This window comes from Anolis sagrei, chromosome 1 (genome assembly GCF_037176765.1).
Source record: "Anolis sagrei isolate rAnoSag1 chromosome 1, rAnoSag1.mat, whole genome shotgun sequence".
NCBI classification, from domain to species: domain Eukaryota; kingdom Metazoa; phylum Chordata; class Lepidosauria; order Squamata; family Dactyloidae; genus Anolis; species Anolis sagrei.
The window spans coordinates 49794668-49811023 of record NC_090021.1 but is presented as its reverse complement, the minus strand read 5'-3'; the positions used below and the strand labels follow the sequence as shown (position 1 = coordinate 49811023).

General features: G+C 40.6%; 2 protein-coding genes across 7 annotated transcripts in view; one reads left to right on the top strand and one right to left on the bottom strand.

Moving 5' to 3' along the window:
• The window catches only part of DLK2 (delta like non-canonical Notch ligand 2), a 107394-nt gene extending 106176 nt beyond the window's left edge, over window positions 1-1218 (bottom strand). Inside the window, exon 1 of the mRNA XM_060754025.2 lies at window positions 1162-1218. The gene's annotated coding sequence lies outside the window, so the exon portion shown is untranslated. The remainder of the gene's footprint in view (window positions 1-1161) is intronic.
• Window positions 1-16356, top strand: part of TJAP1 (tight junction associated protein 1) — a 63280-nt gene that overhangs the window by 39870 nt on the left and 7054 nt on the right. For 2 of the 6 annotated variants that reach the window (XM_060754020.2, XM_060754019.2), the window contains exons 4-10: window positions 1821-1979; window positions 5448-5476; window positions 9217-9378; window positions 10588-10654; window positions 11094-11123; window positions 13582-13689; window positions 15848-15931. In XM_060754020.2, the coding sequence (XP_060610003.2) occupies window positions 1854-1979; window positions 5448-5476; window positions 9217-9378; window positions 10588-10654; window positions 11094-11123; window positions 13582-13689; window positions 15848-15931 (606 nt within the window). In that variant the 5' untranslated portion in view covers window positions 1821-1853. The other 4 variants (XM_067464366.1, XM_060754017.2, XM_060754021.2 and 1 more) reach the window with 4 other exon arrangements.

The following is a 16356-nucleotide window of genomic DNA, read 5'->3' as shown; positions in this document are numbered from 1 at the left end:
TTGTCACTTTTCATCAGCATTGATTTTGCTATTTTCATTTGGTATACCCAGTCTTATTAAGTGGGATCAACATTGATACTACTGTCATGCATAGGACCTTCAGTCAAGAATTGTTTAAAGTCTAACATAAAGTAGATTCACTTGCATTCTAGAGGATACTGACAGAAGTTAAAATGCTGTCATTGTCAGTCATGTAGTTTACGAACTTTTCTGGGGCCTTTAGAACCTAAAACAGAGGCAGGAAACTATTAGGATCTTTATTGTCCCTTTTTAGGATCCTAGAGAGTTGTGTATACAATCGCTCAGCCACCATAGCTATTTGATGCAACTCCATTCCCTATTCCTTTCTTATCATGGTTTTTAAATGGGATTCAAAACCCAATAAAGGATGTGGAATGAAACTTGCCTATGTTTTTTTGGGCTCCAGGGCAGTTTTAGAAATAGGAAGTGTCTTTTTTTAAAAACATAAAAAGAGAATGCTGACTAGGACTCAGCTTTCTGTTTATTTGCATGTTCAAACCATAGCAGAACACTGTGTTTAGTAGCCTGAGAGAATCCAAAGCATGATAAAATTGTTCCTCCCACTTTTTTTGAGGAAAAGGTAGGATGGGGTTGGAAAGGGGCTCTGTAGGGCATATGGGGCCCACGGACTGCCCTTTTCCTACCCATGACTTAGTAGACTGATAGAAACCTTGATTTTCACTGTCTTTGATACCTCACATGAGAGGCTGTCCATGTTTGCACCAAATCTGCCTAATTTCTGGAAGGTCGAGAACATTCCTTATTTTGTTATTACTGAGAGGTTTGTAATCTTAGCTGACAACAGCTCGAGCACTACCCATGTTTGCCATTCTGCTTACTCAGCAGAAGGTGGAAACCTGCTTGAATCTTCATGCATATCACATCAATTTTTCTTCGTGGACTTGAGCATCCTATCCTATACTTAAAGTAAACTACATTCCGCTTCTGTTGTATGTAGTCCTAGAAATTGATGCAGGTAGGTGAAATTCTGACTGATGACTTTTTTTAAAAAAAAAATTAATGTTGCTAATGTCAGTCACTTATTTTTCTGCTCTGGTAGTTATTGGAAGAGGAGGGATTTCTGTCTGTTTACACACACACACACACACACACACACACACAAATAAACAAACAGCATACCTCAGCAACTTTTGGCAATGTCTTCAGTTCTAGGAGTGTCTTCAGCTTTGCCCTTGGTCTGCAGAGAAATAGAATGGCAGCAAAAGTGTTTCCCTCTTCTGTCTTTGTTCCTGTCACACTTGGAAGTAATTTCGCTTTAACTAGTACGAGCTCATAACTGCTCCTGTGTGCTTAATGTCTGCGACTCCCTCCCATGTTGTCCCTCTTGGCAGTGACAGCATGAGATCAATGGCTCCTGCCTGGCCTGTCACTATTGCCTATAAGGTTTTCAGTTTCCATATCGGAAACAGCCTTTCCTAAAGCGCTCAATCAATATGCTGCTCTGAGGCCTGTTCTCATTTGCTATATATAATCTGGACACATGCTGAATGTTAGTGTGTGTGTGTGCATTTGTGCACGCGCATGCACACACACAACACAGAGAAAGAGAATGAGCCAGTTCTCTGCTTTTGCTGGTTAGGATGTCACAGCTGTGCTTTTTCTCCTCCTCCTCCTTTTTCCTGCAGCTATTATTTCAGAGCTCAGGCCTGTATCCTGGCTCTGCTCTCTATGTGAATGCCGGCTCTGGGAATAATGGTACCTGATCACCTTGTGGAAACATCTCTGGGCTGAATGGGAGAACTGTGACTTTCTGTTCTCTGCAATTTCTGCTGTTTCAGGTAACCTGCTGTGAAGGTAAAGTGAGAGGGACGATGATGAGTGCGGTACCTTCCAAGAAACCCTACCGTAAGGCTCCTCCACAACACCGTGAGATCCACCATGAGCTGCCCATCCTACGTGATGACCAGGATGGTGTGATTTTGGCGGAGCAGAGTCAGGTAACTGAAGCCAGGGCAGCTAAGGGCCTGGTCCCACGGCGTCAGCAAAAAGGGTTTAGTTACACCAAGGCAGGCCAGCTCAAGCAGCAGGTGGATGGGTATGAGGTTTGCAACGTAAATTTTTCTTCCTGGTCTCTGGAGTCCAGCAGTGACAAGGAGATCTCAGGGTGCAGAGCAGAATTGAGCTTGAAGAATCGGACTCTATCACCTGTGTTATTACGCAGCGGGAAAATGGGGAGGCGGAATGTGAAACACTGTCGCCATCCTAACCGTGGCCGGCTCAGTAAATTCATGAGTCGCAGCGTAGAGACAGTAGTAGTTTCTGGAGATGAAGGCCAGCGGCCAACCTGCTCCTTCAAAAGCAGAAGCCTGGAGCGGTCACTTATGTTCAAGGAACCTGCAGAAGTCTTAGCACCGAGGAAGTACCGTGTTGTAACAAGCCACCTGCCTCTCAAAGGCATCTTGAAGCAGACAGAGATGCTGGCAGTGCAGCCAGAAAGCCTGCGTAAATCCCATTCAGTGGAGACCCTAGCTCGCAGCTGCCGCTCTCGCAAGTATAGTGATCCTCAGCTGTGTTTCAACAGACGTGACAAGCATTCATTGGAACACAGCAGCATGAGCTCTTCTGAATCCCTCAGACGCAAAGAGAAGATCACAGAGGAGAAGCTCCAGTTCTCCAAATTCCTGGATGAGATCACTCACCGAGTGCTGAGCCCTGTCCACTTGCATTCCTTGGGTGAGGGAAGGAATGGAGAAGGTAGCCAGGACTCCGCTACTTCTCCCAGATGTTCCACACCAGAAGGCCCAAAGGAAAGTCAGCTTGGAGGCAGTAAGTGGACAGCAGAGAAGAGCCCTCGCCAACATAGGAGAAAATTGGAACGAAAGCGTGATGATATTGAAATGGGATCCTGTCATAGGAAACTGCCCGAGGAGATGGAGAGGGCTTCAAGACTAAGGAGGAAGCCTGTCCTGGCGAGGAAGGACAACAAGGAGAAATTCCTCTCCATGGAGAAGCGGGTGGTGGATTTGTGCCAGTATCAGCTGCAGCAACTGGCAGAGCTGGGCTTGGCAAGGGTGGCTTCTGAGCAGCAGCAGCAGCACCAGTCTTCACGGAAAACACCAGGTCAAGAGGGAGGGAGGGGCAAAGGGCGAGACCAGAGCAAGCACCTATTGCGGCATATGCGGGTGCCGCCTCTGGGTTTCAAACCCACCCAGAAGCCAGCACTGGAGTCAAGCTGCTTGGAGAAAGGGTCCTTCTCCCCTAACTCTCATTGGAACCAGGAGGAGGGTAGTGGCTCATCTCGAACCCCCCCTTCCTTCAGCTTAGCACAAAACAAGGTAAGTATTTGATGAGGAAGATCTGAGGATCAAGTACTTGTCCATCTCCTGTTGTATGTATTTTAGCTGGGAGCACTGAGGAGACAGATTCCCTAATTTCTCATAAGTGAATTGTTGAAGGGATTTCCTTGTTTCAACCATATCTGAGAAGTATTGCTTTATAGCTTGTCAGACTAAGCCTCACTTGTTGTTTGTATAAAGAGATTATTCATTAAATAGAAAATTAAGACCATATGATCAATTTTCCAAACTTCACACCTATTTCCATGCAACACAACTATTAGCTTGTGTTGCCTTCTTCTACCATCTAGCTTACCCTGTTTCTGTTTGTTCACCCCCTTTTCCTCCCAGACACTCCTACTACAGTGCTCCAGTTGGGAAAGGTGTATTCAGAGAGAACAGTAGGCGCTGTCTTGCTTTTTCTTGCTCTAGCCTCCATAATAACAGCTTCTATTCCTTGTGAGACCTCTTGTCTTTGCTGCTTCTTTATGTATGCAAGACTAGAGTACCAGCATGCTGCACCTATCTATTGTGGTTCACCCATTTAGGTAGACAACCTAGAAAAGGCAATAGGCATTCTCTGCTGAACTGTGAAGAAAAGTTGGGAATTACTATTCTTTCACTCAACAAAGAAAGGGATTACAAAGTCAAAGGCACTCGAAAAAGGAATGGTGTCATATTTTGTCCAGCATTTTCATTTGTATTAATAGGCATTAGAAAGAACGGGGAGCTGCCAGCCCTCTTAGTTTTGTGCTTGGTGTACAACAGTGTCATTGTCAGCTATTAGCATATCTGGGTCCATTAGTAGAACTCCCTCCCTTAGATTACTGGCCCTCTTGCTGACAGGTTGCCCTCTCATTGACAGGCTACTCGCCTCTCCTTTCCCTCTGACCCAGAAGGAAAGAGTGAGCAGACAGTGGTGGAAGTGAGAAAGAGGAGCCAGTTGCTAAGCAGCACAGGCTAATAAATAAGCTTGTGCAATAGTGAGGCACAGCAGCAGTTGGCAACCAAATCTTTATTGCCATCACTCTAAGGTAGAATCTTCCATTACAGGAAAAATATGTGATTAAAATAAAACAAAGCAAGTAGCACTGTATAAAGATATGAAAATAAAGTACTGTTGTATCTGACTAGGACAGATGGTCTGGGAACAAATTTCTGCTACGCCACAAAGCTCATAAAGTAATCTTGGGCCATTATTTTGAGGGTAAAATCTAAAGAAGCTTATCATGTATGTTGTTTGGATTCTCTGCAATAATGCCAGTAAATACTTACTTTTTGATTAGAACTACTTTCTTGAACAGTAGGGAAGGGTAAGAAATGTTTCAGGTCGCTCATTAAATGATATTACAGAAGGTTTACCAGTGCAAAGAGGGGCTTGCATTTGCTGACTTGTTCAAACAACATAATGTTAAGCTAAATATTGAGTGACTGTTTGTGGGCTACAAAAGAGAACTGAACAAATAATCAGCAGGTTCTCTGTCAACCTCCTTATTAGTTCTGCTTACACAATAAACACTGTAATGCAGGCAGCTAAATTCATTTTGTAATGGAGTCAAAGAAGACAATAATCCAGGAGTCCTCAAACTAAGGCCCAGGGGCCGGATGCGGCCCTCCAAGGTCATTTATCCAGCCCTCGCTCAGGGTCAACCTAAGTCTGAAACGACTTGAAATCACACAAGAACAACAATAATCCTATCTCATCAGCCAAAAGCTTGAAATACTAATAAGTTTATATTTGTTAAAAATGTTCTTCATTTTAATTATTGTATTGTTTTTAAAGTTTCTTTTGCACTACAAATAAGATATGTGCAGTGTGCATAGGAATTCATTCATGTTTTTTTTCCAAATTATATTCTGGCCCTCCAACAGTTTGAGGGACTGTGACCTGGCCCTCTATTTAAAATGTTTGAGGACTCCTGCTATAATCCATACTGCTTTTTTTTCTTAACCATACTTTTCAAACTTGTCCTTTCTTTCTAATGTAGACAGTCTCTGAGAAGTATGAGATGTTGTGGGATCAAAGCTCTTTACAGGAAGTGAGAGAACGTTGTGGTTATTTCTCTCTGGTACTTAGATATTTAACTTTTGCCACTCTGGAAATAAGTTTGTAACTCTTTTTTTGTATAGGAACCTTTGACAGATGCAGAAAGGATGAAGTAAGTATTTTAGTCCCTTTTTGTCTCATTTTGTTTTGCAGATCTTTTGTTTTACAGATTGTTGCATTAGCACATATTCTCTACTGTTGTAATAGGGTTTGTTCCTCCAATAGGATCTACGGTTGACAAGGAAGAAAAACCTGAAGAAATAAATTTAGCTGAGTTTGTTTGTATGTACCTTAGCAGAAATGGCAGATAACTCATATTGTGTCCAGGCATAGACACCTGCAGTGATGAAGCAGCGTCCTTTTACACTATAGCAGGAATGGGCAAACTTTCTAATTTGGGGGCCGCATAGTGGGCTGGCCACATATGTGGTGGGGTGATCCCGTATTGCTTACTCCTGATATAGAATCCTGAAACCTAGAGCTGGAAGAGACCCACAAGGGCCATCCAGACTAATCCCCTGCCATGCAAGAAGGCACTATCACAGAACTCCTGATAGACAACCTCTGCAGAAAAGCCTCCAAAGAAGGAGATTCCACCACACTCCCAAGCAGCCTATGCCAGTCTCTAACAGCTCTTATTCTCAGGAAGTTCTTCCTAATCTTTTCAATCGAATTTCTTTTCCTGCCATTTGAAACCATTGCTCCCTTGTTTTCTGATCTCTAGAGCAGCAGAAAATCACCCCCCCCCTTCCTCAAAAGGACACCCTTTGAAATCTTGAAACATGGTTCTCATGTTCCTGCTGTTTTCTCACAGCTAAGCATCCCCCAGGAGGAAGGAAAAAGAGAAGGAAGAAAGGAAGAGAAGGAAGTGTTGAAGGGAATGGAGGAAGGGAGGAAAAGAAGAAGGAAGGAAAGCCAAAAAGGAAGGAAGGAAGAAGAAAGGGGGAGGGGGAAAGAGAGAAGGAAGAAGGATAGGATGGTTAGAGACAAGAGGGCTCAAGGGATCTCATCCTGGCCTGGATTTGCCCATACCTGCAGTCATTTTAGCAGCATTAAACAAAGTCCTCAGTGTGTTTTTTTAGATATTTTGTCTAGACAGATGGAAATAGAATTAGAAAAGGGGCCCTATAGACCACCAGGTCTAAACACTGCTCAATGCATTATCTCCAGCAGGAAGCTTTCTGAAGATATCAAGAGAAGGATGCCACACCACGTTTTTAATGCATTTGGTTTCATTGTCACTCTTACTGTCAAGAAGTTCTTTCAATAAAAATCTACCCTATAATGTAAAACCATTAGACCTAGTTCTGCTTTCTGCCAACAAGCCTTCATCCATCTTGTGGCAGTCCTTGAAGTATTTAAAGAGTGTCATCATGTCATCAGTCAGTCTTCTCTTCACCAAGTGAGCAAGCTTGAGTGCCTTCAACCTTTCCTCATATGTTTTCTTCTATATATCTTACCATCCTCATTACCCTTCTCTGAATTCTCTCCAGTTTGTCTATGTTCTTCTTAAAATGTGAAAGCTGAGTTGTAATTTTTTTTGTTTTTCAGTCAATAAAGAATGTGCTAAGAAAAGTTGATAGAAATTTAAAAGCGCAACATAACCCTGCCATGCCATGTGTCTGAAACAGCTTTGAATTGGCCTTATTTCTTTCCACTCACTGGTTTGGAAACTGGGTCAATTTTACTTTGCTTGTACTGAATGCATGGTGGACAAGGACTGATGTTACTGAATTCTCTTCTATTCACTCTTGCTTGATTTTCTAGACAGCAATAAATTATTGAGTAAGTTTTGACTTCCAGTAGAGGAAACCTGAGCTACATAGCTGCATCTAGCTGCTGTGTTTAATCCACATAATGTAAACTGAGAGGAGATGTTGATATGGATGGGTGGCTTGCTGCTGAGAATAAAGCTGTCTTTCTTTGCTCTCAAAGCAGCATGATCAGTTGTTGAATTTCCGTTTTGTGTCCAAAGGAGATACTCATATGTACTCATGCCAGAACTCACAGGGGTTTGCAAGTCACAAACATAATCTGGCAGCATGAGACCGAGAAACCTCTTCTCTTTATATGTATGCAGTTTTCTTTTGTACAGTGCTTCTGATTGTGAGAATGCATCCTATTTAATGCCTTCCACAAACACTCAACTTCTCTTTTCTTGTGACAGGCAGATCATTTTACCCCAGAATTTAAAGAAACTGGCAGAACCTAGCTTTGCCTGAATTGTATTTTTGAGAACATTGAGAGGGAGTTTGGGATGCCATCATAAAATGGTTACCATGCAGGAATAGCTTTTGTAGTGGATAGGGCCATCAAAACAATTGTTCACAGAAAATAAAGCCATTTTTCCAAAATTAATATTACCAATGTGTTAGGAAAATGTGTCAGGAACCAAGTAAAAACTTTCCTGTGGAAACAGGACTTCCCTGAAGGAGAATGAATGCTAGACCTATTGTGTGCAATATTTGAACTGAATTAGACCTCCCGCAATTGATCTGACTACGGCCTAAGGGAACTAATATTAGATGGGGTTTTAAGCCTATTGAAGGTTTTTAATGTGTGGTTTTTTTTAAAATATTAACTATATTTGATTTTTTAAAACTATATTTGATTTGTTTTTATCATTAGATAGGAGTATGCATGTGATGGGTCTATTTATTTTCATTCTGTGTGATGTTTTTGCTTTTTATATGTTAACCGCTTTGAGTCCCAATTTGGGAGAAAAGCAGGATAGAAATAAATAAATAAATAAATAAATAAATAGAAAAATACAAATCTACATGGCAAGCACACAACAAATCTTACAGTTTGGGAACCCTTTTGCTCAAATTCCTCCTCCTCTCTAGATAAACTCTAAACACACTCCTATGCAGAAATATGCATTCCCTTCCTCAGCCACCTACATCTCTCTGCTGGCCTTTTCATTCCCTTCTCTCCCCCATATATTTAATAACTGAGAGTTCTCTAGAGTGAAATATCCAATAGCCAGCCATTCCCTATCTTCATTTCCTAAGAGAACCTATGAGTCTAGAGGCAGAGTGAAGTGGCTTTGTCTTGAAGAGATGTGAAGAGATATGTGATGCCAGGAAAGATGTACAAATCTGTAGGTATAAGTAGATATGATCTGTGGGGTTGTAGAGGAGTCCATAAAAAATGTCCTTATGGCCCCAGGCTTAGTGATAACTTTCCTAGAGTAGGATGTATATAAGGCATGGGCAAACTTCAGCCCTCCAGGTGTTTTGGACTTCAACTCGTACAATTCCTAAAAGCCGGTAATCTGGTTGGGCTTTCTGGGAATTGAAGTCCAAATCACCCTGGAGGGCTGAAGTTTACCTGTGCCTGATGTATGTACTTACTGAAGGATTCGAGGAACTGCAGGCCAGAATTAAGCTTTCTGAGTACTCCTGCAACTGAGAATATCCAGCATGATTTTACTTACCAATTGGCTTGCACATCATTTGCCTGCCAGTTTGTAAACGTGATTCTATTGTGAAAGTTAGCATTCAAACAAGAATCTTATGTTGAAAATATTAGCTTGGGACTCAAGTTTCATTGAATGGAGATGCATTTACAAGAGTATAAATCATACAAAACACAACTTTTACATGCCTTGTATTTTCTGGGCAGGGGGGGACATGTGAAGCAATCTTGGAATTTTTGAATAACTAGCCACATTTTCCAAAATGCTTTTTACTTTTAATGCTTTGCAGTTGAGCTGAGTGGATATTGAATGTGAACTATTTTCTGGATATATATTTCTGTGGTCATTCAGAGTCTGAAAGTGAAGCATAGACCTTTGTGTATGTATATTGATGACTGCAACTCTTGAAGTTACTGTTGTAATTACTTTAGGTTGATGCAACATGAAAATGAGGAACTGCGTCGCCGTTTGGCCTATGTCACCAACAAAATGGAGGCAATGGAGAGGGAGTTAGAGTCTGGACAAGACTATCTGGAGATGGAGTTGAGTCAGAATCGTGAGGAGCTAGAGAAATTCAAGGACAAATTCCGTAGGTACGTCAGTTTAAAAGCATCAAAACATGCTAATGGAATGTGAAGAATGTGTAGGGTAAAAAATAAGCCAGTTGGACAAAAGCATATTTTCTCGTTCTGCAGCATCTCAGGTGTATATCTTTCACCATTAATTGTGCACTGATAATTTTCTATAAAATATAGATGCCCTTAGGTTTCCAGTCATACATTTTTTATTCATCATCCCATGTCTCAGAAACTTTTGTGTGTCTAAATGGGTCTTAATATTTTGCAGAGGCCAAATATTACTGTTTCCATTTGTTATGCTATCACTGATGGGCTTCATTTTAAGCAGAACTGATGACGCTATTATTAAGTACTACATAACATAGTCCAGCGATTCCCAAACTAGTCCTCCAGTTGTTGTGGAAATAACTACCAGAAACTTTAACTGCCTTGGCTAAAACACCAGGGATTCTGAGAGCTGTTGTTCAAAACTCTTGGAAGACCAGAGTCTGGGAAATCATTACATAGTCTAAAACGTTTCTTTTATAAAAGAAAGGGTTATAGCAGGGTGCATACTACTCCATAAAATAAAAAGAAACTCACTCAAGGATGGGAATATAATGTTGCAGCCAAAAAAAATAGTACAGGAAAAAAAATGTAATTTGGATATTTTAAAAACCTATGCGCTCTAACAACAAATATTGGAACCATTCTGTCTAGAAAAGCACCAATTTACTCTGTGTAGAAAAGCACCAATTTCACTTCCTTATTTCTGGAGTTGGAACAGCAAGTCATTAATTCTCATATTGAGGTGGGAGAGTGGTAACAAAGGTTATTGCCAAGATAAAGTAAAGGTTACCCCTTGACATTAAGTCTAGTCATGTCCAACTCTGGGGCTTGGTGCTCATCTCCATTTTTAAGCCAAAGAGCCGGCATTGTCCGTAGACACCTCCAAGGTCATGTGGCCAAAATAACTGCATGGATCGCCTTTACCTTTCTATTGATCTACTCACATTTGCATGTTTTGAACTGCTAGGTTGGCAGAAGCTGGGGTTAAGAGTGGGAGCTCACCCCGCTCCCCAGATTCAAACCGCTGACCTTTTGGTCTGCAAGTTCAACAGCTCAGTGGTTGAACAGATTCATGCCAAAACATGTTTTGAGCTGTATAGAATAGTCCCTTTTCTAATGTGGCTGCAGAGTCCCTTGTAGCTCCTTGGTAATCTGGACACTTGTTTTTGTCTCTAGGTTGCAGAACAGTTACACAGCCTCACAGAGGACCAATCAGGATTTGGAGGAGAAGCTGCATGCCCTGGTAACTGACCTGCTGAACCTGTTTTGGGCCAGACTTTATGCTAACAGTTGGGATGTCTAGGGTATATAATTGTTGTGTAGAGAGCCTAGAATGTAGTCAGTCTAATTTAGGATACAGCAACTTAAGAAGAGCAGTTGGGATGCCTTCAAGACCTTTTGTATTGTGGTGAAAGAGTTTGGGCTCTCCTGCAATGTGGCTATGTGTAGCTTTGCTTTGTATCATCTTTTTTAAAGGGCTGTAAGTGTGATGTGTGTGTTTGCCACATGATCTGGGCAAGGAAGTTCATTGTGGGTTGTGGGCTATCAGATTGGAGCCAACATTTGTGTATTGTGTGCATTCATAACACTCATGGCTGTTTCTTTTCTCTCCTCTCTCTCTCTCTGTCTCTTTTTTCTTCCTATGCTGCGGCTGGCACATGTTCGGTGCGCTCACCTCTCAGGCCTCTCTCAGTCAAAGCTGGATTTTTGCAGTTGCGTCTTTTAGTTTGTGTTTTTCTTTTCTCCTCTTCACATGTCTCAGCCTGTCATGTTGGTCATACATTATTCCAGTCCGCTTGCATTGTCCTCGATGGGGTCCCAGAAGCCGAATCAACCAGAAACTTGGGTTTGAATAAAATAATTGGATTGTGGCCTGTTTTGGTCCATACTCCTATCCAGGATATATTGCTCCACCTTATATACTGTGTCCTAGACTAGGAAAGAAACTGACTTAGGAGAAAACTATCCATCTTGGGCTGAAAGGGAACCTAGGATCTTATTCTGCAATTCTCTCTGTAGGCACATAGATGGAGTTCTGATCATTACTATGCTATTTGCATATTTAACTTGGGACCTTTCTAATTATACAGAAGTTACATTAAAAAAAAATAATGCCCTATTTCTACTTGAGTTGTTATCTAAGACTATGCTTCTGTGACCTTTAGTCTTTCACAAACCACCCCTCCTAGTACCACCCTCAAAACATGCTCTGTACAACTCCCCTAACCCTTCTTTCTTGAAGATTTCAGAGGAGCAGGAGAAATCTAAAATGAATAAATTCCCTTAACTGGAGCTGATAGGAGGAGCCACAGGGACCAAACTAACAAAGCCTAAAGAGGTGTGCACATTCAGGACTTTTCATTCCAGTACAAATCCAACATCCATTCCTGATCGTTTTAGCAGACTATCTGCATTCTACTGAGCCCATTCATTCTTCATCTGACACAGCCATCCTCTCTTGTTATAGAAAGGAATGGTGACAGGCTAGGTTAAAATTTAGTTCTGCCAAACCTAGTTAGAAGTTGTTGCAGAGGAAAGTCTTGGGAGTGATGGTTTCCATATCCTTGATGTCAACGTTAAAGCAGGATTACATATGGAAGAAGGTAGAGGACTAGAATCATGAGATCTAGAGCAAGGTGTCCCCAGTTCTTTTTTGTGTAAAATCCTAAATTTTGTCATGTGGGAAAATTATTATGTATATCTTTGGAGGGCTATATTTATTCTACATGTCTGGTTCCTTTGGACAAGTGTATTTTACGTACTTAGCACATAAAAACTGAAACCCTGTTTGCTTTTATTTGGGAACAAGCCTCACCGGACACACTGATGCTAATTTCTGAGTTGATACTCATAAAATTAGATCATATGTGAAGAAGATAGGTTTGCAAGTGAGTGGAGTTTCAGAGGAAAACTTTCAATGGATTGAGCTCTTTCCTCCTGTATATTATTGGAAAACATCAAATAAATTATGCAGAGCAAGAGTTTATTTGGTTCATTTGTGTATCTCTGTGTTGGGCAGAGTGACCCTCATCCTCTGCATATTTGCAGCCTCTAACCCTTGAGATTTTCCTGGATGCCCCCCCCACCCCCCTTTTCCTCAAGCTTTCTAGCGTAAGGTGTTTGTAGCCCCTCCTATTTGCTTAACATAAGCATCCCTTTTCAAAACCAGAAGTCGGTTTCTAGCCATGTCTTTGGTTTGGACACATTTTTGTAGCCTTTGCAGCCCCTGAAGGGTCCAAGAGGCAAAGCATTGTCCCTTGGAGCTGTTGAAGTTGCCTACCATTCATGTCATTTATATAGTTCGAAGAATTACATTTTTCTTTCAGCTGTTTTATTCTGTTTCTTAATTAAAAAAAATACATAGGTTTCTGTAAATGTATTTTAAAAGATCATTTTCCCCCTTCATGTTACCAAAACATCTTTTTTCCAAAAATATCAAGTTGTAGGTGAAGAGGAGAAAAATGGTTAAAATGGCAGTGAGAAGTGGTAGGCAACTTCAGTGAGTCTATGACCATTCCCCCAACTGATGGCCAAAAAGTGGCAAATTACCAAATTTCAGTGCTAAACCACTAGAGCCATTAAAATAAGTAGAATATCCTTGTTTTATTCATTTGTGGATAGTTGTTCATAGTTACTGGCTTAAGAAGAATAGCTCTGGACAGAAGTGAATATTATTAAATGAGAGCTTGACTATCTGCTAATTCAGATGTTTCGTGGATGACAAAGTTCTGTACCTGTAAGATGTGTTGTTTTTATATGCTAAGTGAAATATACATTCGATGCATTCTTAAGGACATCTTAACACTACCAGGGAGCATTTCTCTTCGCTACATGTTTCCTTGCTGTCATATCCGAAACCTGATTGTCTAAGGAGCAACATTCATTCTCTGCATGGCGTGCTTGTCAAATAGATATGGCAAGCAGCTGTGCCAGGGAAGGTCCAATGGCAGATTGCTTTCCTACCTAATAAATGTGCAAGTTATTTCTACTAAGAAGATCAATGTAGAGTGATTGAGGCCATGTCTCCTTCTCTGTTAAAGTGGCAGAAAAATGGGGCTGTAAATTTTCTGGAGGGTATTGTGGGTTTTATTTGAAACAGAGTAGGACAGAAGCAAAAACAGCTTGCTCTTTAGTAGTGGAGCTCATTACCTGTGTATTCTTGTACCCCAGATTAAGAAAGCAGAAATGGATCGGAAAACCCTTGATTGGGAGATTGTGGAGCTGACAAATAAGCTCCTTGATGCTAAAACTACCATCAATAAACTGGAAGAACTCAATGTAAGTAATCATGTACTTAGACCATGCATCCACAGAAAATATATTGAGTGGAAGCATCCTTTTTAAATAATACTGACAGGTGGTGTTGCCACTATGTGAAAACGTGAATGCTTTCTCCTCCCTGAGAATCATGGAAATTGGTGTCCCAGGAGAAGACTTGCTGCTTACAATTCATCCTAAATCTGATCTAGAACTAGACCAAAAATCTTGAGATTCGAAAATGATTTGGAATGCATGATTCTTTTTTTAAAAAAAAAAATTAGTATAATACATAGAAACTTAAAATCTTCGAAATCAACAGTCAAAATACCAGTATTTTCCCCAAACCCACCACCACCACAACCCCATAAACAGTTGTTTATTAAAATTGTTCAATCACGAAGATAGTCTTATTTAACACCGTATATTTATCTTTCCCCTTTATTCTGTAAATGAGACCCTTCCATTTTGCTTCCCATGTCCTTCTGTCCTTGACCCATGTCCTTGACCCGTCGTATAGTAACTTTTCCTTTTGCTAATAAAATCTTGGAGAAGGTAATCGGCTAGATATTTATACCAAGTTTTTATATCCCATTTCTTGTCCTTCCAGCCCAGGGCCACTGAGGCTTTGATTGCCACTATCATGTGTTTTATTATTTCCTCACTTTCTTTATATTCCCCTTTGCTTTCCAATTTCTGGGTGAAAAATTGAGTCTTGTTCCATTCTATATTTATCCCTAATAGCTCCTCCATTTCCTTCCTGATTATGCATGATCAGCATATCATTAAACTGTCTTTAGGGTGATATTTTTCTGATGCTTTGGTATTTGTTTTGCATTTTGTGATAAATTTTGTTTTATTATAACTAAAATTATTTTTTTTTCTGTTGACCTCACAAAATGATTTATTGTATATGCTCATGTAGTGGTCCAGAAATTTTATTCAAGAAGTAAATTAAAAAAAGTTGGCCTGACTTAGCCATGAGCTGGTGTGAATCACCACAACTATTTAAAGGAACCTTCCTATTCTTGAGTAGAGTTGCAAAAGACAAGAACTTAGTCCAACCTGGGAGAACCTAAAACAAGCATGGACCTCCATCATGGTGTCATTTTTGGCCCTTTTGAGTGCCTGAATGGGAAAATGTAGCTAGGAGGAAATGACTGTGGCAGTGGCCCCTGAGGCAGTGTTGATGCTTTCTGCTCTACATGGAGTGATCACCAACTTATCCATAGGTCATATCAAAATTTTGGCCTCAAAACCTGCCCTATATATATGGGATTATACACAAGTATACTGTTGATATGTTTCTTTGTTGGCATTGGATGCTTGCCATATGTGTTAGAAACCACCCTGAGTGTCACCTCAGGGCGATAGAGCGGTCTATAAATAAATAAATGTTGTTGTTGTTGTTGTTATCTGGTATGCTCTGACCAGTTGAAAAATTTGCCAGGTATATTCCCGTTTGGGTCTCATTTATCTCCCACTGAGTGCATATCTGTCACTAAAATCATAGTGAATTGGGAACTTTTCATGCATTTTGATCTAATGATCATTCCCCTTAATTTTGGGCATCTCAATACTGAAATTGCTGAAGACATTGGTGAAAAGGAGAGCAAAGAGAAGTGAGTCTTTCAAAAAAATAAAAAAAAGTTCAATATGTGAGCTCCCACCTTTATTGCCCAGCAAGCATCTAAACCATATTTTGTTTGGAGAATTAACAGCAACTGTCATGAAGATATATTGGTTGGGAATAAAGTATTTTGAAAGGATTGATAGACAAGGTTGAGGAAAGAAGATGGTACCCAACGAAGGGAGTTCAGTTAATAGAATCATGGAAGCATAGAGTTGGAAGAGACCTTATGGGCCATCCAGTCCATTCCACTGCCAAGAAGCAGGAAAATCGCATTCAAAGCACCCCTGACAGATGGCCATCCAGGCTCTGTTTAAAAGCCTCCAAATAAGGAGCCTCCACCACCCTCCAGGGCAGAGAGTTCCACTGCTGAACAGCTCTCACAGTCAGGAAGTTCTTTCTAATGTTCAGATGGAATCTCCTTTCTTGTAGTTAGTACTGGCTCTTCCAGTAGTCTAAGAAGGTGACCGGGCTTATATGGAAGATTTTTTTGTCCCAGATACATGTATGTGACCACCTAATTACCATGTGATTTTATTTTTTGTACAGGAAAGGTATCGGCAGGACTGTAACCTCGCAGTGCAGCTCTTGAAGTGCAACAAATCTCACTTTCGAAACCACAAATTTGCTGATGTGAGTAGAAACCTTGAGGGATTTGATAAAAGAGTCCTTGTTTTTTAAATATGGCAGTCTGAAGAGAGCTTATGAAATTTTAAACTTTTCCTCCTTTTTGTTGTATTTGAGTTTGTATATTGCCTCACACAGTTGTGGCAAATGACAAAGTAACTTGATATTTTTTAACCCATTAAGTTTGCAGGTGTTTCAGCTGGATTTTAAAAAATGGCTGCGTGGGCCACAAGACATTTCTAGGCTTCATCAATAATACCAGATCTCTCATCTTTCAGTAGTGCTGGGCTCGGTCACATCTTAGGGACCTTTCCCCAAAAGATAGCACTATTTTATTAGTACTACAAATAGTAGTAGTGTACTTAAACCATTTTTCATCAAAGAAGCATGCAAATAAGACTACAGTTAGATGTAACCATAACAGTTACAGG